The 22,612-nt window shown below is 41.4% G+C and overlaps 1 protein-coding gene across 2 annotated transcripts in view; it reads left to right on the top strand.

The window, feature by feature from the left end:
* The first annotated feature begins 3,607 nt into the window (after positions 1–3,607).
* hpse2 (heparanase 2) overlaps positions 3,608–22,612 on the top strand; it is a 47,243-nt gene continuing 28,238 nt past the window's right edge. Inside the window, exons 1-3 of one of the 2 annotated variants that reach the window (XM_084020994.1) lie at positions 3,608–3,951; positions 5,683–5,837; positions 6,499–6,660. In XM_084020994.1, the coding sequence (XP_083877120.1) occupies positions 3,656–3,951; positions 5,683–5,837; positions 6,499–6,660 (613 nt within the window). In that variant the 5' untranslated portion in view covers positions 3,608–3,655. The remainder of the gene's footprint in view (positions 3,952–5,682; positions 5,838–6,498; positions 6,661–22,612) is intronic. The other variant, XM_084020993.1, reaches the window with a different exon arrangement.

The raw sequence follows: 22,612 nt of genomic DNA, 5'->3' as shown, positions 1-22,612 counted from the left end.
ATTACACGATGAATGTGTGATGATTCACTTCATTGTCATAAAAAAAGATCCGTTTTGTTCTCGGATCTCGCTTCTCGTAAAGAAAACAAAGGGGGACAGATTTGGATCCTGCAGCGTAAAAGTCATAAACATACTTTTAGGAGAACCGCAGAGGAAGTGTTGATGTGAAGAAGATGAAATGTGGAATTGAGATTTCAGGCGAAACAGGCTTTCACGCGCGATGCTCTCGCGCATCCAGTGAAGCCCTCATACAGAGGTCGATGACCGCCTGTTGGATTTACGAGGTAGGAAAGTGAAGGTGAGAACAGAGTCGTGCCAGGCCTTAAACACTACACGGTCTCTGCTCTCTGTCAGACACACATCCGCCGTGATATTTGGGGGGAAAAGGCTGCGCTCAAGAGCAGAATCTACCTCCTAAATGTTCTAGTAAATAAGGTTGGCAGTTAAAATTTTTAAAGCAAAACGCCGGCGGTTCCATTCTTTGAGAACAGCTTTCCCTGTTGTTTTAACACCAGTTGTGTCGGTATAAAATGTTTTGTTGATGGCAGATATTAGACGTCGATGATAATGATTAAAACAGAAACACGCAGGCCAAATAAAAGTTCATGAAAGGCGATGCCTAATTTCACAATAACAAAATCACTCACACTGCTCTGCAGAACATCTGTGTGGGTTTGGATAAATGTATTATAATCTTATTAGAATTTAAAATCGTTCATAACGCTCCAGACTGATGCTATTATAAGTGTCCAAAATATTCCTAAAGTCAAATACAATACCTGTCAAATTTCGCAATAAATACTCATTTTAACCAACAAATGATAACGTTTTTGAAGTTCACGTTAAAGTAGCGCAAGAGTTCACCCTAATGTTGAATATTTTATGGAATACTCAAATCCACCTTTAAATATTTGAATTTAAGATGTACATTTTCCTCGTTCGATTCCCCCACTGAAGTTGTCACGTGAATACCACGATTTTCGTTGAATCAAAGCGTTTTTATTAGCGTTTAAAACTACAGATTTGTATCTATGTTTTTATTTATTTATTCCTGGCGTAATCCCTTAAATATTCCGGGCAGCTCGGTGCGTAAGGGTCGTGGTGCGGTTTTTATTTCGTTTTATTCTCATACCTACAATTAAAAACTTTATGTCAATATGTAGATAGTAGTTTATATCCTCTAAACGCAGCATCATCGCACAGACACTCGTGTCGTTTCCCTTTAATATATTATACAATTGTATTGATGTTTCGTTAGGGTGAAGGTTGTTTTCTTTAATATTTTTCTTACATCCCCAAAAATCAATGTCATGCCAGATGTGTCACAGCACCGTTTAATATTCAAGAACTCGCAGTTTATATAAATATATGAAAGTAAATATCTCTCTGTTGAAAAGAAAAACTCTGCTCATATTGAAACCACATGTCTACGACGACGTCTTGTTGAGCCAATACGACAACGTGAAACAGCAGTCTCGCTTTCCCTGCTGCTGCTACACGGGACCTCTGCTTAGACCGGGACGGACCAGGACGAAAGGGGGGTCCTGCTGGATTACACAAGTCTTAAGTTGTTGGGCCACAACAGTGTTCGCAAAGTGTGTCTGGCACTCAGGCGCGACCACAGGCTGCACATTTAGCCTTTTTCACTTTTTAGCTTGGGGAAAAAAAATATGATCAGACCAGCTTTTTACAGATGCGTCATTACAAAACACGGCCTGCTGGATTTGTTTCAACGCGTTTGATGGGAACATTCGTGCGTAAAAAAAGAAAGCTGGAACTACAACACCTTGGATAATGGGGTGGTTTATTGTATTCGTGAGTAGGTGTTGTAGGCCGGGAGGAAGAGATTAAATTGGGACTTTACTCGGTACGTTTTCTCCTCGTGTAGTTTGCTGCTCATCTGTTAGACAGCAGTGACCTTAAACGACCATGACCACCCCGGAGAAAGCACAAATATAGGATGCACTTTGTTGTTTTGGGCCCCAAAAAAAATAAAAAATAAATAACAACACCTCCATCTGGATTAGTCATATAAAGAGTTTATAGGTGAGTACCATGTGTAGAAACTTAAAATCCCAAATTGGTTTTGAATGTTTCTGGAAGGAGGCCAAACTGTTCATGTTGCCATCTCCAAGTCTCATTTGAGTTTAAAAAGAAAGAAAAAAAAAAAGAAGAAATGTGCAATCAAGCTGGCCAAGTCGAGTCCATTTATTTAGCACATTTAAAAACAACCGCAGTTGTCGAAAAGTGCTGAACAAGCACATCATTCAAAAGGAAAAACAAAGCAAAAAACAATCAGAACACAAAACTGAAAGAAGATCCCCCCCAATGTATTCATAATAATATTAATAATAATTCTAGCGCAACAGAAGATGGTGTCGAGGTGGCGACGAGGAGAGCTGGCTCTTCGGCAGTGGCTTCCATGTTTCTGTAGTAGTTTCTGGGCAGTTTTTTATATAATTAGGTAAACTGTTCCAGAGACGAGGGGCGGCCGCCGCAGAGCCTCGGTAGCCACTGTTCTGTGTCTGGTTCTGGGGACATCCAGGAGCATCTGGTCGGTCCGACTCGGAGCTCTAAGTGGAACATGAAGACGCGAGAAACACGCAATAAAATCCCCAAAAAGCGTCCCCGAAACGGACGGGATGCCAGCGGGGTGATATGCGGTCCGGTTTTAGAAGAGGAGCAGCTGGATTGTTGGACAAACTGCAGACGACGGATCAGTCGTTTGTTAAAAACAATTGAAGCGCCAAAACATTAGCTCCTCTAGACATGATTGTATCCTGTTGTTCTGTTGAGATGAGGCAGAAAAGCAGAGTTCCTTCTCTGGGAACTAAAATAATGAAATGTCGGTTTAAACCAGGGCCACGGTGACCTTTACGTCACTAGATCGTGATGCGCATTTATTTGATATGTTATGTGAATGGTTATGTCACATAAGCATTCACATAACATATATTAATCTCAGATTGACTTTTTAATTCCACCATAAACATAGTCTAGAGATATTTTTAATATAACAATATTGTACACGTTTAAATATTAATTATGATGTTCTTAAACTTAATAATATGCTTTCCATAAATTGTAGATTCTTAATAATACAGGAGAAATAACCAACATGGAGTACCCATTTTTCAAGCTACAACACAGCATCACCATCATCGTCTGATGACGTAAATCTGTGCACTCTTTGGATTTCCCTTAATTGGATTACTGGATAAAATTTTGGATTTCTCCAAAATTATATTTGAATCCTTTTAATATTTCAAACATCTGGGTGTTCACTTCACTGGAACGCACTCGTTTATCTCCAACCTTTAGAAGACGCTCTTCAGACGAGGTCGTTTTGAGCGGCTCTCATACCTCAGAGAACCTTGGAGGGGCGGTGCTGCCTCCTCCTCCCCTCCCAGCGCCTGGCCTTCCCAAAGGGGAAGGCTGGCTCGGGGCGTGCGCAGTTCCCAAAAAATGCTCAGAGGGGCGGGGGGCAGAGGGAGTGGGACAACTAGACAGGAAGACAGATCCAGATCGATGAGATCGAGGTAAAGAACCACCATCGAATGTCGTGGCAGCGACGTCTGTTTGGCCATTGTTTCCTCCCTCTTCCCTTTTAAGCCTCGTTGCGCGCACTGATCCTCCTGCTCTCCAAGCCAAGAAGATGCCCAAATCATCACCGCGCGCATTCCCATGGTCCTCCCTGTGGCTGGCATCTTTGGCAACTCTGGTGGTGCAGTCGGTGCTCTCTTCCTCCTACTCCTCTTCTTCTTCTTCCTCCTCCTCCTCCTCCGCATATCAGAGATCCGCAGCCGGCGGGAAACGACCGGGCTTCATGGAGAGGACGCTGGTTCTCCTGGATGTCAACACCCGCAGTCCGATCAGAGTCCTCAACGACAACTTCCTTTCGTTGCAGCTGGACCCCTCGATCATCAAAGACGGCTGGCTGGACTTTCTGAGGTAGAGCGTTCCGTATCACACAAACAAGCGATCTGTGTTCGTGTCCACCTCTGAAATGTTTGCTGGTTGTTTTATTCGTTACGCACGCAGCCACGTTGTCTGGATTGCAGGATCTTTTTTCCCCCCTCTCCAATGCTCCATATGACTGCATACTTTTCATCGACTGGCAAAATCCAAACCTATCACATCATTGAATAAGTCGACGCTAAGAGAGCGATGGGTTTATTGCTGTTATATTACCCAGCGTGCACTGTAGTACGCTGTGTGTAGACCGTGTACATTGTGTCGAATAATATTAGACACCCGTGTGAACCCCTTCCCCGTCGTTAACTATGCAAAATTTCAATTTCACGAGTCATTAAATTTAGTTTTGAGGTTTTATTATTTTCTCTCAAACCAACTAAAAGTGCAATTTGACTTGGCTCCAACGCCACCCACGCTGTTTCAATATTCTTCCAGAATGCATGGAACATTTTTGACTGTCTGAAATTCAGTATTGGGACTTTTCACCTCAGAGAAGAAAAAAAACACAGTTCTCATAACTGTCCAAATGACACCAGAGAAGCACATTATGAGAGCAATCTGCGCCACTGGCACACGCTCTGACAGTGGATAATGAATCATGACATTTTAAAATGTGAAACTTGGCAAAATAACCCACAATCTAAAGTTTTAAGTGACAAGACTACTAACTCAATCCTGTGCTGGATTGCATTTAATCGTATTAGAAAATGTTATTAGCCACATTGTTTGGTTCAGCTTCGAAACCACATTGAGTTATCGATGATCAACCATGATCTAAAACACGACTACATGCGGTACAGTACATTTTCATTAACTAGCCATTTACTATATATATATATATAGGCCTATATATATAATTTCATTTTTGTATTTTAATTTATTTTTCTCTCTTTCAAATAACCTCATTGGCATTAGTTCTGTGTTTGTTTAACTCCCCATTCCCTTTATTTAAATAGTAATTACTATTTTATTCATCAATATATTTATTTATAAATATTACACAATATACAACTACAATTTGACTAACGCATGATCCGATCTAACCTAAACAACAACGGTCTGTACACGTTATGCTTCTCCCATCATCTGATTGTGCTGACTTTAAACCCACTGCCCCGTAGGACGTCACGAAGAATTAACTGATGTGCAACAACATAAAAGCCCCTCGTTTATCGTTTTTCAAAACACTTAACAATTCATAAACACTATGAACTAACTAATTTCTATTTTTCATGCTGAAATAATCCACTTTAAGTTTTCTAGATACAACATAATAGTAAAGTATTATTTTGAGTACTAGTAGTATTAGTAATACGTTTGACTTGAAGCATAAAAAAGGCAGATAACACTCGTTCTCAGCCAGATGGTGACGTTTGTAAATGAAAGTTAGCTGTTTTTCCTCAGGATGACGGAGGATGTCGAAGCCCGTTTCTCGGCCCGCTGGTGTCACATGAAAACGAGGCCGTGTTGTGATAGGCCGCGGTCCTCGACCAGCCACCGTCTCTTTCCATTTCTCCCCGTCTCTGTTAGCTCGTCGTATTCATTTCTGTTTATATGTCGAAATATAAATTAAGATTCGCATTCTCGCTTTTCATGCTTCTACCAAACACAGACAGCGCTGTAATAACGCACATCTGCGACTCTGCGTCATACCTCTGACGCTCGTGCCCTTCTGTCCTGTGTGTGTGTCTGTCTGTCTGTCCACAGCTCCAAGCGGCTCGTGACCCTCGCGCGCGGCCTGTCTCCGGCCTTCCTGCGTTTCGGCGGAAAGCGGAGCGACTTCCTGCAGTTCAACAACCAGAAGAACCTCGCCAAGTTCAGAGGGCCGGGGCCCGACTACTACCTGAAGAACTACGAAGACGGTGATACGACGCGACATTTTAACGCCGAAGTATTATTTGCTCTAAATGCTACGTTGTTTATTTATTTGATTTATTTGCGTATAAAATACAACACATTGCCAGTTCATTAAGGGGAACCGAGCGCCAACTGACACCGGGCCTTCTTCCGACCGCCACCATTTTGCCCTTTTAAGACAGCTGTTTCTAATAGTTACCTTCACTAAACGTCGTGGACAAAAGACAAGAAACACGTCTCCGTGTTGCGCAATTCAAACGCACCCTCCGAAATGACCGAATTAACACCTCTTTAAGGCAGCCTCGACGAAACCTGAAAATGATAACCTTTGGGAAACAAGGCCCCTGTTTTAGACCTCGTTATTTGGGTGTAGCTCATAAAACGCTCCGTGTTTAAGTGGCGGTAAGGGTGTTGATTTTCGTAACACGGTAGCATACATGGCTTGAAATAACGAACATTTGTGTTACTTTTTGACAGCATTTATTTAATATATTTATTACCAACAATTATCCTCTGTTTAAATGACACAACCTTTTAGGTTTCAACAGGAAGTTCCAGGTAAATAAACCAAGTGAACCAACCAAACGGTGTTTGTGAAACATAATCTAATCTTTTAAATCAAGACATTTTCCCACTCCACTCCTTCTAATCCGTGCCTCCTTGCAGATATAGTGCGCAGCGACATCGCACTGGACGAGCAGAAGGGCTGCAAACTGGCCAACCATCCCAACATAATGCTGGAGCTGCAGAGGGAGAAGGCCGCCACCACGCAGCTCGTCCTGCTGAAGGAGCAGCTGTCCAACATCTACAGCAACATCACAATAACAGGTAGGAGATCACACACACAAAAGTAGGTCTCTTTTTGGGGGGGGAGGGCATGCTCATATCCTGAGAAGCATGTTGTCCATGTTCACATAGCTAGATTTTGTGGGTCACACACACACACACATGCACTCGCAGGAGGTTCAAAGCATGCCAATGTAAACCATCAGCTTTCAAAATGACAAATGTAATTTGTAAAGGAGGAATGTGGGGATGGATCGAGGAGCGTAGCAGCAAGGCTAGTAAACAGAGCGCTGACATTTTCGCTGCTTACCGTTGACGCAACTTGACCGCAGAAGCAGTCAGAAGTCCCGATATCGGACGGGCTGCATTTTTTTTATGTTTGCCGTGATTGACATTCACATGGGAATGGAAAAAGGAGCTGAGAGAGAGAAGAGAGGACACAAGGGACATGTTTGTTAGAAATGAATCCATTTTTTTTTTTTTTTTGAATCACGAGTGAGTCCAGAAATGATCAGTTAACACTCTTTGCATTCTTTCAAAGAGCTGAAAGAGAAAATACTCTTGAAGGTCAAAAACTAAAGATGTAAGAAAATAAAACCACAAGAAATACAAAATGGAACGGCATCATTGAAACATTATACCTCATGCTATTCCTAGTCTTTACTGCTCTGTTGCCTCTTCTTACAGAAACACACACTTCCTATCCTCTTTAGCATCTTGAAAATATAGCGGGTTGGGGAGTGTTTTTGGGTGGGCAGGCTCTTTTTTTTCCCCAAAGCAGAAAACCACCCAGAAAGTGAGCCTTGAAAGCCAAAGAGCACCTGTAAAAATAACTCTTGGACTTGGGAGTTGACCAGCGATCCAATCAAAGAGAATGCATTATTTATGTGCTATATGGGAGTAAAAGTCTTACAGAGCCTTTAAATGGTTCAACGTTTACACATGGTAATGTACATTGTACCATGTTCACTGTAGATCTGGAGAAATCTGAAATAATATATCATATATATAATATATAATTAAAAAATCTTCTTCCAGAGGAGCCTGGTTGGATGTGACAGTAATATGTTTGGTTAGTACACACACAGAACCGGTGGTCTGATACGAGGAGGTCTGCGAGATCTTCTCCGTGTTTTCACAGGGTTTTGATTCACTGGTGCACCACGCCAACGCTATTTCAGATCCTCTCAAGTGCAACAGTGAAACATGACCTTGTTGCGTTTATGAAATGCTTAAAGGAAGATCTGGGTCTTTCATTTTGTCGCCACGGGAACTTGAAGATGTTCCACGTGGGCCCAGCATTTTCAACTCGCATTCAACTTTGTAGTTGTCATTTTTAATGAAGTGATAACGTGATGATTTTTTTCTTGCTTTGTAAAAGCATTAGAAATGTGGATATGATGGCCAGGCGTGATGGGGCATGCTTTGTATATTTCATTTAGCACGGATGGTCGTATAAGTGCAGCAAATGATATCACGTGACTATCACACCGCTGGTAAAATGGTAAAAAAAAAAAACTACCATGCAACACTGCAATTAACAAAGTCCTACAATTATCAGTATTATCTAAATTGTCGCATTTTGGTTAAGAAAAAATAACTGCGAGCTAGTAAAACCACGGTGGAGACAACTAGCCTCTGTCTCACACATGTGGTATAGTGCTAATGTTTCTCAAAATTAAGACCACATTTCCCATAAACCTTGCTGCTTCCTGTCACAAAGAGGATGTTACCACTTGCTCTCTTTGCTTTGCAGCATGGAGTCTTCTTGGCGATAGTTGGGTTAAGCATTGGTAATGAGTTACTGCTGATGGTGACGTGCACAGCATCCTTTGACCGTAGTCTACCGTTTAACACGCTCTCATTCATTTAGTTGAATTCCTGAAATTTGAAATGTAAATATTTAAGCTGCATTTAAAGCTGGGAATTTGATGAAATAAAGTAAGAAAATATAAAGAAAATATTGATGCACTGAAATGTATGGTGATCATGATTCACCGGCGAATGTTATTTTACCACATGCTAAATATTATTGCCACGTTGTTCTGATTGATGACTACCCTGTGGAGGATTTTTGTCTTGAAAACGTGAACTCCCGGTGTGATGTTTCCTATTAAAGTGTAGAAGTGGAGACAAGCGTCGGGGAGGGGTGCCGGCGTGTTTCTGAGCAGGTGTCATCGTTGTTATCAGTCTGGTTGCAGATGAAGCCAAGCATAAGGATGTTGTTTACCCACTTTACTGATCTACTTCGGGTTCTCACAGAAACGAGCTGCAGGCTCGTCCTACGGGAAATGTTGTTCAAAGGTCTGAGGATAGTTTTCATGGATCGTTTCTGAAGCGGCTGCTTTTTTTTCATGGAGCAAAAAAAACCCGTCTCTGGTGGGATGTGACACACTGTTATTTAAATATCTCTCTGGTGACGCTGAAAAAAAGTGCTGAGAGTGTGAATGCATTTGCCTTATGGTCTCATTATTACACTCCGTTAAACTCCAAGCATGTTGTGTAAACTAGGATCTGCGCATCTCTGTGGTGGAGAGTAAAAGGGGCGCAGCGGCAATAGGGATGTGTTTAAATACGGTCTGGTAACAATCAGCCGAGATTTGTTGTGTGTGTGTGTGTGTGTGTGTGTGTGTGTGTGTGTGCGTGTGTGTGTGTGAGTGAGTGAGTGAGTGAGTGAAGGCGGTAGGTATTTAAAGGACCTTTAACAGTCTTGCTCCATCCTTTTCCACTCACCACTGTCTGACCTTTGACCAAGGCTTGTTAGAGCTATCAATAATGGAGCCACTCCGAGCTGACGCACACGCACGTGCACACGCACGTGCACACACGTGCATGCACACGTTCAACGGGGGAAGTCAAGAAAATTCCCCAAGATCAGACAAGGTCACGGTCAGGGTCATCTCAAGTCTCTGTGCAGCAGTATATCCCTCCGACAGGCACCCCTTCTTCCATTCTCTCCCCCCCCTCAATCCCCTCTCCCCCCACAGCTTAACACCTCTGCCTCATTTTCTCTCTCATGTTTACTGTTAGCTTAGCTGTGTATATTGTGACTTCATGTGAAAGTCCAGTGTTTATTTGACACTTTGGAGAATGAGAACCAGTCAATCAGTTCAACTTGTGACCTCAAAGGCCTCGTTCATGTGTTTAAGGCTCAAAGGATAAACACAACTCAATTTAGGAATTCCTATACTGTGTTATTCTTGTAGTCTAAGGCTGGCTGGTCAATATTTGAAAACATGGACAAGAAGAAAATCCTCCCAAAACAGAGAAACTGGAGAAGCAAGAGTCAAAACTAGGATGTTTTCAGTTATAACTAAGGTCTGCAGAGGCTCCTGAGACGGTGAATAGGAAACTTGTTTTGTTATCTCTGCTGGAAGTATTGAAGATTTAATTTGAAATTTTTCTCTGGGAGACAGGCAATATTGTGCACAACTGAAAAGGAGACACGAATATGCGTGGGATGATATGAAAATATAATGTCACGATTATCCGCCCAAAAATAATTGCGATTCACGTTATCCCGATAAGAAAATCCCCCAAATATGCTAAAAAACCCATAAAAGGCACTTAAACATACTGGAATCACTTTATAATAGCATTTTGTTCAGAGACAAATATTTTTATTTCATTACAGATAAGACCGTTATCTTTTTAAAGTAAAAAAAAACAATCTTATATAAGGTTGACTTAATCATAAATCATAAGGTCCTGCTGCATAAATAAAGGAATAATATTAAAAACAACCATCATTGTGTGAACCTGTTAATTAAAATTCCTGTATTTCCTTTTAAACCAGGCTGCATTTTTCACTTTTGCAAGTCACTCACTCACAATTGTTCTCTTCATGGAAATCTTCTGACAAAGTTCATGAAGAGAAGAACACACATTTTGTAAAATCTAAAATAAATCTCAAGTCCTGCAACAATGTGAACTCCAAAATAGCTGGTTATTATATTTCAGATGTTCTGTATTTGAGAGTAAATGTAGCACAGCATCAACAGATTTCCCCGTAGAATCTAAAGCAGAGAGTAGCACGTCACCTTTAATAAACGGCAGTGAAACAAAGCTCCACACCACATGATCCATGAGGTCATGCCCCATTCATATGCTAAGTTTTGGTTGGAGGTATCACATTAATGATTAGAGATGAGCCAAAAGTTGGCGTCATGAGGCAGATGGTATGAAGCCTGACATCATGGTCTCCTCTTTCTCTCTCCCTTAGTCTGATCTCACGTCTGCAGTATCAAGTGACGCAAATGTTTGGCGATTCTAATCGGTTGTAAGGTTTTAATAAAGATCGCTGAAAGTATGTCGGGACGCTAATACCTTGAACTGACACGGCAATCGCAGCCAGGAGCCTCTGCCTGGGAGCCGCAGGGCTCCACTGAAGGGAAACACGAGGGGCGGGGGGGGGGGACGACAAGATAGCAGCGCGCAGCAATGCTAATGTGACCCTGCTTTCAAAACAAACGTGCAAGTGCAACAGAGCAAGGCCATTATTTTTAAGTGGCTCCGCGCTCCTGAGCAGCTGCACTAGCCGGAGAGGAGAGCACCGTTCTGGTTTTTCACCACGTTTGGTGGCCAAAAGTTGATCCAAATTTAACTTTAACTGTGAATGTGCCGAGGTCTGGGATGTGTGCTGCAGCTCACACCCAGCTTTCATGCAGGACTGGGAGTTTGCATCTCGTCAGCGATTTACTGTCACCGCCAACACAGCTTTTTCCTCGCCTTAAATGGCCGTGCCCATAGTCTTTCCCTAACGTATGCTAGTTTGCCAGGCGCAGATCTTGCCAGTGGACACTTTTGAAGAACATTCCGACTGCATGTAGTTTGTAGCATCCCAGTTAGCTGCTTGTGGGAAGGATAATGCTTGACGGGCTCCACTTAATCCCCCACTACACTACTTCATGAAAACTACAGTATGTGCACTTGATGTTACTAAAGAGCGCCCATTAAAATCTGTTTTTTTTTTTACAATTGCTTTGGCTCAGTTATCTCGTCAGAATTTCTATCGGCAAAGCTCTTTCTGTAATACAATAATTGAGAAGGCTGAAGGGAAATACATGTCTCTGACAAAAACTATTATGAGTCACTAAACAGGACATGGAGAATGGCAGAAGGTTAGAAATCTGGGAAGGCAGACATTGGAAGCAGGCACCGAAAGGGGATTTTACTGAACATCTGTGAATGGCTTGGAAATGTTTTCATCAAAACAAACGGACACAGCTGTCTATAGTCAGAGGGCCTCTAGTTAGAGCTTTCTGTTTTTGCTCATTTGAAAAAATCAAAACATATTTTCTTGCGACAGTGGGAAATATGCTCCATCCTACCTATTAGTTCTGCTATACGACCCCTCCCCGCCTTTCATCCGCTCCTTCCCTTAATCCCGTGTTCAGACCTTCTTTTGCGAGTAAGAAGTAGAATCATCCCTCCGACATCTGCCTTATCTCCGGTGTTTAAAAATCCCTGCAGTGACCTTGTGCACACACTCGCACACAAGGTGTGAATTGTGACAAATTCAGTTTTTTATCTTGCGTTGCAGCTGCCTCAGTACCCGCTCCATCTGTCCAGCTCACTGCTGAATGCAGATTTATGAGTTCCTCCTGCCAAGTTTCACACTGTAAAGCCGCAGTACAGCCAGTTGTCGTCACAGCGGGAAAATGAATATAATCTGCTTTGATTTGTTGATATCCGTAATGATTTTATTGGATATGAGCAGTCATTGTGGATCTTGGAAAGTAAAGTGGCAAGTCAAAACTCATAAATCTGCTGTGAGAAAAAAATATCCACAGTTTTTATACAAAAACATTAAGCTTTGGAACATCATCAAATGTATACAGTGATCTCGAACAATGGTTCCAAACTATGAGTTATTCAACAGAGATTTTGTCTGTCTCTGATTTGTCTGCAAAGTGAGGCGAGGCCAAATGGATACATTTCTCCTTTTACAAGGGATATTTAACATATGTTAATGAATTTTAAATATTTTGAAGAGAGGTTTCGTATTTTTTTCCTTTTCAATTGAGCATATATTTTTTTAAATTATCTTAGCGTCTAGTTACAAATGAATCATAAGCATTTAGCTGTAAACTTTCTATGGATTGAGGTTTTTTTAATTTGAATATAGGTAGTATATATATATTTTTATTCTAAGTTTGCATGTTCTCTGCGTTCTTCCTCCCAAAGTCCAAATTCATGCAGAATAATTGATGACTCTAAATTGCCTGTAGGTGTGAATGTGAGCGTGAATGGCGCCGGCCCTTTAATAGACCGGAGATCTGCCCAGGGTGAACCCGCCTTTGTTAAGTTTTAATTGCCGTTCAAATGGGATTGTAGCAAACTGTAAGAGCCTATAAAGGAATCCATGAAAATACCAAGTTGAAAATTCAATGATATCTAGTTGCAAATTGGTTCTGGCCCTCTCTGGTTTTTCGGGTTTCATGGCAAAATATTTCTGGCAGTAGATGAAATGATGCCAACAAACTGATGAAGACGTATTAAAACCAGGCCAAGGAGCGCGGTGAAAATAGCCAAAAACGTTGCTGCCATGACCCAGGCACAACAAATTGAAATCTTGGCACTCTTGAAGACGATGGCTGCCTGGGTCTGACCAATGGAGCCAAACCCCATCTGGCAGCTACTGAACAAAACCGCTTAATGAGATTCTTTTACCACCGACATTCAACCATGAAGAACCCCATCGTTTGCACAGATGAGCGAATGCGGCGCTGTGTCAATGCACTCCATCGTGTCTACTAGTGTCAGGTTGAAACAAGACGTTTGTTTTAATTCAAAACTATCTCTGCAACTAAACTTGCAACCCTGCTGTTAACTTTAAGTGTCATACATTTGTGGTTTATAAGGATTTAGTTTGCACCATGTGCAACTTTTTAGTACGGTTGTTGCGTCGTCTCGGCCACCATGTGCATCTTTTTAGCACAGTTTTTTAAAGTCACGTTTGCCTTTAAGTGTATCCCTCATAAGCATCATTCTTTGAATAGCTAAAAAGGTTTGGATCCCGAATTTCAGCCCTGTGGCACATTGCAGTTTCACACGTGGAGGCCTTTTTTTTTTTACAATGTAACACAGAGCAGTCATAGAAGTTGACAAAAGAGTTCTGTCAGATGTGAATACAATAAATCTACATCCTATATGTTGCTGGCTGAATTCATTACAAGCCATTTTTCCAGTCTTACCTGTCGGTTTACAATTATCAGCGGTGATGTAAGCTCGGCACGGCACACTCTTGATTGCCATAAGGCCTTTTTTTTTTTTTTTTTTTTTTTTTTTCACTCTTTCCACATGGCCGGCGCGGATACAGAAGTGTCTGTTTTTCGTTGATCGAAAGAATACCTAGAGTGTTTAAATCATGGATGGACGTTACATGAAATTCCATGTGTTTGCAATATGCCCGGAGACAAGTGCCAGCAACCTGCAAACGAATGTCATTTTAATAGCCCGATGCATGGGAAATGTTTGAAAGCAGCCCCTTCTCTCCTATGATTGTTTGGCATGACATCCAACCTCCACATTTTTCCCTCAGAACTCTAGAAAACATACGTTTTGTGTCAAATTTCAAATCATGGCACTGTGTTCTTGACTGACTCCGAGACAGTTCGTACCAATGGGATGGACCTATAGCAGGAATGCTGGGACCTCTTGAGTGTGTGTGTGTGTGTGTGTGTGTGTGTGTCAGCTCTGTATGGGTCCAGATGAAGTTGTTATCCTGAGGGGAAACATGCCTCCTTCATTACCAGCGAGACACATTTTATTTCCTTAATTTGACTCTCAGGCTGTCGTCCGTTATTTATGAGGTTGCCCCGTGTGTGCGTGCGTGTGTGTGTGTATGTGTGTGTGTGTCCAAGTGTATTGATTGTGTGTAAAGTTTGTAGTGGAAGTTGGGGGCTGCTATGGGGGGCTAGGAAGCTGTAACCACTGTTTAGGGAGGCGGTTTGACCGGCTGTTTAAGAAGAGTACGCTAATGTTTCTTCTTTCAACTACTTACACTGGAATTTAACACACTCATTAGCATCACACAAATGTCTGCAGCATTTCTGCATGCATGTGTGTGGGTCGAATCCAGTGTAGTCCTGAGCTGATCACGAAGGAGGAAGGATTTACATTTTTTTTTTTTTTTAGCATGAATAGAACAATATTTTTTTACATATTTTCATATATCTTTCTTTTCTCTGAAAACAATTCACTTGTGGGTTATTACTCTGCACTCCTATGCCTTCCTCGTAACCTCATCTCCCGAGATTAAGTTTATATAATACAAATTTGTAACGGCAATGTTAAATATATTTTCCCTCCTCTTCCTTCGCCGAATCTGTTCCTCATCTAGAATCCGACATGGTAGCTTCCCTTATGTTTTCCTATCACAGATTTAATTGTGTTGACCAAATAGATCGTTAGCTTAGCTGAGGAAATGCCAGCCAGCGTTCAGTGCTGACTGAAGAAGCCCCCGCATATAAATGTAAACCCACCCCCCCAAAAAAAATGTTGCTTTCATAAGAGTTTGGCATGTTTCTCTCTTCTGGCCACTTGTGAATGCTCTTTAATTCTTCCCTTTTTTCGCTTGGAGCATATGGCTTGTTGGATTGTGTTGGACCTTGTCAGGGGCCATCTATCACTCCACGGTGTCCTGCTGAGTTGGAGATTCAGCTCTCCCTCAAAGTGGGAAAACAAGAGCGAGAGGGAACAAAGTTAGATTAAGAGAGAGAGGAGAGAGGGAAGGGAAAGGGGGAAGGAAGGAGTGAGAAATTAAATAACAGCGACAGACAGATGGGGGGAAAAGGGGGAGAGGTGAAAAGAGCAGAGAAAGAACAAAGTCTAAAGATGAGTAAAACATTTTTCCTCATATGAGACCAACAAAAGAATCTTTTCTGTTTTTTTCCCAGTCTTTTCTGTTTTTTACCATCCCAGCCGGTTCTGGCAGTTTAAACCCGTCGACCCAGTCAACACCTGCGGTGTAAAACAGTGCCTTCAAGGTTAAGCAAAGCTGTAAGTGCTCAGGGTTCAGTAGCTTCACACTTGTTAGACTCCCCCAACAGCCTCAGAGCACAAATAACATCTTCAGAGCTCTTTAAAAAAAAACCCGTCTTTAATAGAAAATGTGTTTCCAAAGACCTTTCACAAGCTGTGCGTCAATTTCTGGTTACTTCTCACAGTAACAGATGGGAAAACAGAACAGAGCGTGTTTCATATTCGTCGTATAAAAAGTGCATTTTTCTCAACGCAACTATTCTTTTATTGTTTTCATTGCATTTATATTTGAATGGATAAAACGCTATTCCCGGCTGCATTCATATCAATGTGATTGTCTCTCTAAACAACTTTCACATTGTTCTCTACGTAAAATCAACAAAGAAAGAAAACCCACAGTAATTGAGAAAACATGTCCATCCTTGTTGAAAAGAGAAAAAAAAAAGACTAAAGCTCTACCTGCTCCAGAGGCAGTGCTCCTGGCTGCGACTGGCCTCTGACCCTCACATGAATTGAGAACACGCATGTGCCTCGGAGGGCTTTGTGAAGAAGCTACTTCCTCATTATTCTGTGTGTAAGACGGCGTCCCAAGAGCCCCAAAAGCATCCCTGTGTTACAAAGTAAAAATGGGTAAAAGGATAAGCATTGAGCATTACAACACACTCATCGAGATATGTTTTATAGTCTTGAAATATCCCAAAATGCTATTTATGGTGAGACAGTATATTCTGAAGGTCTACATGATGCCGTAGTAACTTGGCATATTCTTCACCAAAGCAGCGTTTTAAGCTCAAATGTCGGACAAGAACATTTTCCTCCATTATAACTTCTTGCTTCACTGTGAGAATGATGGATGAAGCAACATCTCCCTGCAACATCTCCCTGCAAGGCTTCCTCGTTTGGCACTGCTCTGTCTCCACAGTTGTCCAGATTCCTAAAATCCAATGAGCGCTGCCTGCTCATAAGCAAGCGCTTGGTCGTGATCGACATGCATTATTCAGCAGGGTTAAAATTGGCAATTTGAAAATTGAACGAATCAACACATTCGCTCCCTCAAATATGCAACATGCATATGCAACGCCATGCACCACTATGAAGGAGGCACATGGCTAACTGGTGGGAACAAAGTGTCTCAGATAATAAACAGGGTGGAGATGCAGAGTCTGCCTGTGAAATCTTAGCAGTAGGTATTCAGCAGATGACTCACACCCAACATCAAACCTCTAATGTGGAAGCTTCAACCCTACAGGTCCTTCCAAAACAATGATTTTCTCAATCAAACAGCCAAATAACAAATAACCCTGGCATCCCAACAGCAGGATCCAGACTTCCAGGAAACCGGTGAAATGTAGAGTCAAAAAGGGAAATGTCCGTTTTGGGAGATAATGATGAGTAAGCAGCTTTAGCTAGTAATGAAAGTAATAAAATCACAGCACGGCTTTCTTTTTTTAACACTCGTTTGTGTTGGATGAAAGAAAACTTAGTAGAAGCAGTAAAAAAAGTAGAGGAGCACGATGAAGTTGTGTGTTTTTCAGTGAGGCAGAGCTCTGAATGTCAGAACCCACATCTCTGTCAGAGGCTGGGTATTTGTTTGTTTGTAAATCCGTAAGAAAGCACTCTAGAAACTTGGCCGGACACATATGGAAGCCAGTTCATGCTTGGCTGTTAGGATGGTAACCTACTTTTACTGAGACCAACAACAGATAGCGGTTTGGCTGCATCTGAAGATCAGTCACCTCCCGAAATGTTTATTGGCTCATTAGAGGGGTAGTAGAAGCTTAATGTTAGATATCTGACCAAATTGTTTTCTTTTTCATTTGCCAAAGTTTCTCTTTTGTTTCTGTTTTTGTTAATTGGCTTAAGTATCCAGTACTTGGTGCCTGGTACATGGAGATTTTATTAGATGCCGCTTGATGAATGGTTACAGGATGAAAACGAGATGAAAACTATTTTATGGGCTTTCATCACTTAAGCCGTGCAACACATTTAAAACATACAGTGACGTTGCCAGGTACGTGTCCCGTGTCTTTGACGCATTAAAATCCCAAAAGACGCAGTAAACTCACTATCATCGTGTCCAAGGGGACACATTATTCTTTCCCCCCAGATAATGACACGTCGTAAAATGACAAATGCATGTTGAAATCTTAGAAAAAGCAAAAGAAATGTAAAATAATCCACTGAGACATCATCTATCTTGTGCAGACGAGAGCTGGTGTTCATTGTCTCAATCGGCACTGGAGGGACCAACGCCTTTGCTGCATTTCATTTCAACAATCAAGGCTACCAGCTTTCCGTAAATAAACTCACATGGCCGTCGATCAATGCTGCGTTCAAGAAATGGAAGAAAGATGGAAGAAAGAATGAAATAACTGGATTCGAGTCATGACCGGGGTCTCATGCACTGAGGCACCCCTTTTATAGCTGGTTGCCCTCCAAGCCCCTTTACTTTGAAAGTCTATTGTGCGGTATGTTATTGAAGGAATTTTATGAGTTCATAAGTGTGTAATGAAATTTGCGTCGGTCAGAGGAGTGAAGCACAGAACGGAGAAGTGGAATTGAATTTGCAGTGGTATTTTCCTCAGACTTTCATACCCTGAGGGAATATACAGGACTGCTTGCAGTGGCCCAGGCAAGAGAGGCCAATTGAAACCTTTGCTTGAGGTTTTTTTGAATCTCTGCTCTGAATGGCAGGAGTCGACACCTCTAACCAGGAGCAGATGTTTGGCTTGGCTTGGCTTGGCCTGGTCCTCTCCCTGGCAGAGTAGGACACCCGGGTTCTGATGCAGCACGGCAGCGCTAATAGCCTGGCTCCGTATCACTTGTTGTTCTCTCCTTGGTGAACTCCACTGCCTTCACGGTTGCTTCGCTAGCTCCAGAAAGACACGGGAGCGGAGCCAAGCCAAGAAGAACTCTTGCACATTCACACCAACATTAGCATCACGCCGCTAGCATGACACTGCAGGTGATTCTGTTGTAACTGATAGATTCCCTGGTGTTTTTTAGTCCCGAGTCCTGTGACCTTGTGTAGCGTGTAATGCAATCAGGAGTTTTTTTAAATAATAGTTATTTGCTGCACACACCGGCAAAGGTTGCAAATTGCCAGTCATGATTATACACTGTTTTACACGTTGTAAAGTGAGAGTTGGAAAGAGTGAATCAAAATGCAGCAAAAATGTTGTAAAACATTTTAGTAATAACATAAAAAGTTGATTGCTCGCATAGACGTCCGCCAAGGATGAGCTTTGTAAGAAGTTTGTGCTGTCTAATCCCAGGTCTTCGTTCAGATATATTAAAAAATCATAAGAAAACCCACAGGGAGCATCATTAATGTAAAGTTGTTGAATAAATTGCTGTATTCAGGTGATTCAGACCTTTTTTTGTTTACTTGCTGTAAACAAATGGAGTCCAGCTGTCTCCTTTGTTTAACAGTGTTTGAGAGGAGACATTGAAGATATTAACGTTACCTTTTCATCTTCTCAAACCTCTGCTGAGGTTCTGATCCTCTCAACATGATACATTCTTTTAAATCCTCCAGATGTAACCTAAACATCTTACTCTAACCAGATGTGGACCACTCTCTCAAGGATTTCAAAATCTTTCAAAAGTAACTGTATCAACTGGCTCGTGTCACATGAAATACTTTTTAATGCTACTTTTACAAACTTGCAAGATGTCCGTGTTACACTTTTAGTCTGAGTCAACACCGGCTGCTTTTTTTTTAACAAAAGGTATTTTAACAGAGACTTTGTTATTATTTCAATATATTTTGTATCATATCACTGCAAACATCCTTAGGAGATGACTCACTTCTGCTCTTGCAGCTCACTTCCATTCACTGTTGTTTTTCATTCTCATTGTGGATCGTTTTGTAATGGTTAACTAATCTATGACTGAGACTTGGAAAAAATGGGTGCAATTTAACATAAAGAGCTACATTGGTTTTATTAGAAATTTTAAGAGCTCCAATTTGGTCTACTTTACTTTCATGGGTACAAATTGTGCAAATCAATGAAACGGATAAATACTTAAAGTGTTTATGACGTGTATAATTCAGTGTATAATTTTCATGTTTCTTATAGTGGGTGTAAATTAATTGGTATTTATCTGTAAAACCGAATAAATCTGGGATCGCTTTTCAAACCTTTAAACATACAATCCAGTTTTTGCATCAGTTGAAAGCGACACCACCAAAGCACCAAAGCAGAATGTCATCTTGTTTAAATGTTTCGATGTTGCACCCATCCAAACCTCTGCCAGCGCGTCTCAGCAAAGATTGAAAGCACAAATGGGGAGATTTTTTTTCTTCCTTTTCCCCCCCCAAATGTGGAAACGGCCTCTGATTCTTACAATGCAGCTCCGTGTGTTCGACAGATAGGATCAGGGAAACTCAGCAGGAGCTGATGAGAAGACAGCTTTGAGACTTTGGGAGTTATTTGTTAAGGTGAACGGTTGAAAGAAGTCCCATTCTCTTTCTCCACAAACATCTGGCAGGAATATCCATCACAGTGCTGGGACGAATCCCAGCTTTGTCATAAGGAGGAATTTCTGCAGAAACTCAAGTGGGACTTAAAAGTTAAGAGTTATGGGAAGAGAGACTGGCTGGCTGGCTGAGGCAGGTGCCCCCTGTAGTGTTTGTCCTACGCTGGCCAGCATTTTGGAGAGGATTGATGTGAGAGCATTTTCTTTTTCTTTTTATTCAAACTGCAACGCTCTCCCACCAAAATCATTACTCTACCACCGTGGTAATGAAGTAATAGCATCACTTAAAATGAGAGTTTGCTCATTTAAAGCCTTAAAATAGTTATTTTATCTGTGCCATATGAGTGACTTTGTGTTTATACTTCAAGCTTTTAAGGAGGATTTATTACATGCACATGCATTAGAAAAAATACTTATAGAATAAGCAAGTTAAATATGAAAATCTGGCTATTTTACGTGTAAAAAAAGTGTTTCCTTGGCTGTTTGGTCATATTCGTTCAGGTATTATCAGAGAATAATAATAAAAACATTCTATAAATTTATAAAATGCCATCCCGTCAATTATTCTATTATATCTAATTTGGTAAATTATCACCCATTATATTTAAATGACAAAATAACAAATAGCTTACATAGTGTGGTCAATACAGTACATGGTAGCATTCTTAAAACATTTTGTAACTTTTCTCAGCATCTGATATTATCAACGCCTAATTACATATAAAATGGTCATAATGCAAGCTCGTGATTCTGTGCCTGTTTAATCTGGCTCTGCTCGGGTAGCCCAACAGAACCTCCAGTTTAACTGAAGCATAAGTAATGTGTGTGGATATAGTTTGAGAGTGGAAGATGATTGCTGTGATTATGGTGATTATTCTAGCAGTGGAAGGGGAGTCTGGAATACGGTGTGTTTGCTTTACTACCCTGCTGGGGATCTGGTCTTCATAACCCTCATCCATCACACGGCCCGGGATCAAAGATACCCTCCTTGAGCCGAGAATGCAGCAGATGTCCGAATAAACAAATTGCTTTGTGGTCGTGAGATTTTTTAAACGTGATGACATTCAAGGTGGTAAAAGAGGCGCTGCTAGAGAACCTAATAATGTTCCTCCTGCGGATGAGTAATGAGTGATCTGCACTGGGTTTACGGCCCATACATGTGTTTTGTGGGAAGGGCTGCAGGCATTGTTTTAAGTCCAAGCTCTTTGATGGTTCAGGGGCAGCGAGGCCCCGGGCTCCCTTCTGCAAATCCAGACCAATCAGAGCTCAATTACAGTATCAGCAGAGGTGTGTGACTAGATGGCTAACCGGATAAGAGGTGGAAGCTTTACAACCGCCCTCTCTGGAGGTGACACCGTTACTAATCTCTGGTAGTAAAACTGTCAGGTGTGGCTCTCATTTCTGGTCTTTAATGGCTCTGCCTTTTAAAAAAAAAAAAAAAGGCAACATTACTGTTGGACTAACTAATCACATTTAATGGGTTCAAGAAGATGTAACAAACAGAGACGTACTCCATTTGTTGGACTTTTTATATAACCGTTATCATTTTCAAGCCTTCTCTGTCAAGCTCTTCAAAAAAAACTACACTGTCAAACCCTCAATTATACCTTTAAGCCTTAATATAGAGTCAGTGATATAAAAATTCCCCTCCTGTACAGTTGGGGTGTCATGATTGGGGATATTAGCTTTAGAGACCAAACCTGTTTTATGTATCAGGCTGTAAACGTGTTTATTTCTGCTGTAAAGTTGGGCATTTTAACATGAAGGTCTATGGAGGTTGACTCACTTGGAAAGAGCCTCAAGTGGCCGTTCAAAGAACTGCAGTTATTGACACTTATCTGTTAATTTTTCTGCCCCAGGGGTTGCCACTTCTTTGCCACGTCTCATTCACATTTAATTTAATCCATCAGTGATATGAAATATTGATGACGGCAGCTTCAAGGTTGCTAGACTAAATGTTGAACTCCTTATTCTTCGACTAAGAAGCTAATAAAATCCCGCCTGTTGTTCTGGCTCTTTGGCTAAGTTTGTTTACTAAAACTGCCAGCTCAGCTGTCAATCGAATATGTGCACAGGACCGCCCACTCAGAGACTTGAACGCTAAAGGAGCAAATTCCAATCCATCTCAAAACACTTTTACAAAAACATATGTAAACGTCCTTTCAATCAAACTAAACACCCTGTCAGTTTCTAATAACGGGATGGTAACATGGTAACACCTTTTCCCTTCTCCTTTTGGATGTGTTTGCTTGCGGTTTGTAGGTAGCTGCACAAGGCAAACAAAGAAGAGACACGATGTTGTTTCCCCTCCAGGGAATCGAATACTTCCACACACCTTGTATCGGTACGAGCCAAAAACAGTGAGGTCATTAGTATCTAAAAAGCGTACTTTTCTCATTAGGGAGTGATAGACAGCGACCGTTGCCAAACAGATGTGAAAACCACTCACACCCCATGTGCATTTCCCTCACACCCTATTCCCCTGACAAGTGGTTTAAGTTACATTTGTTACAGTTGATGCTATTTT

The sequence above is a fragment of the Eutrigla gurnardus genome, assembly GCF_963514095.1.
Source record: "Eutrigla gurnardus genome assembly, chromosome: 11".
Taxonomy (NCBI): Eukaryota; Metazoa; Chordata; class Actinopteri; order Perciformes; family Triglidae; genus Eutrigla; species Eutrigla gurnardus.
The sequence above is the reverse complement of the archived record's forward strand: the minus strand, read 5'-3'. Positions and strand labels throughout refer to the sequence as shown.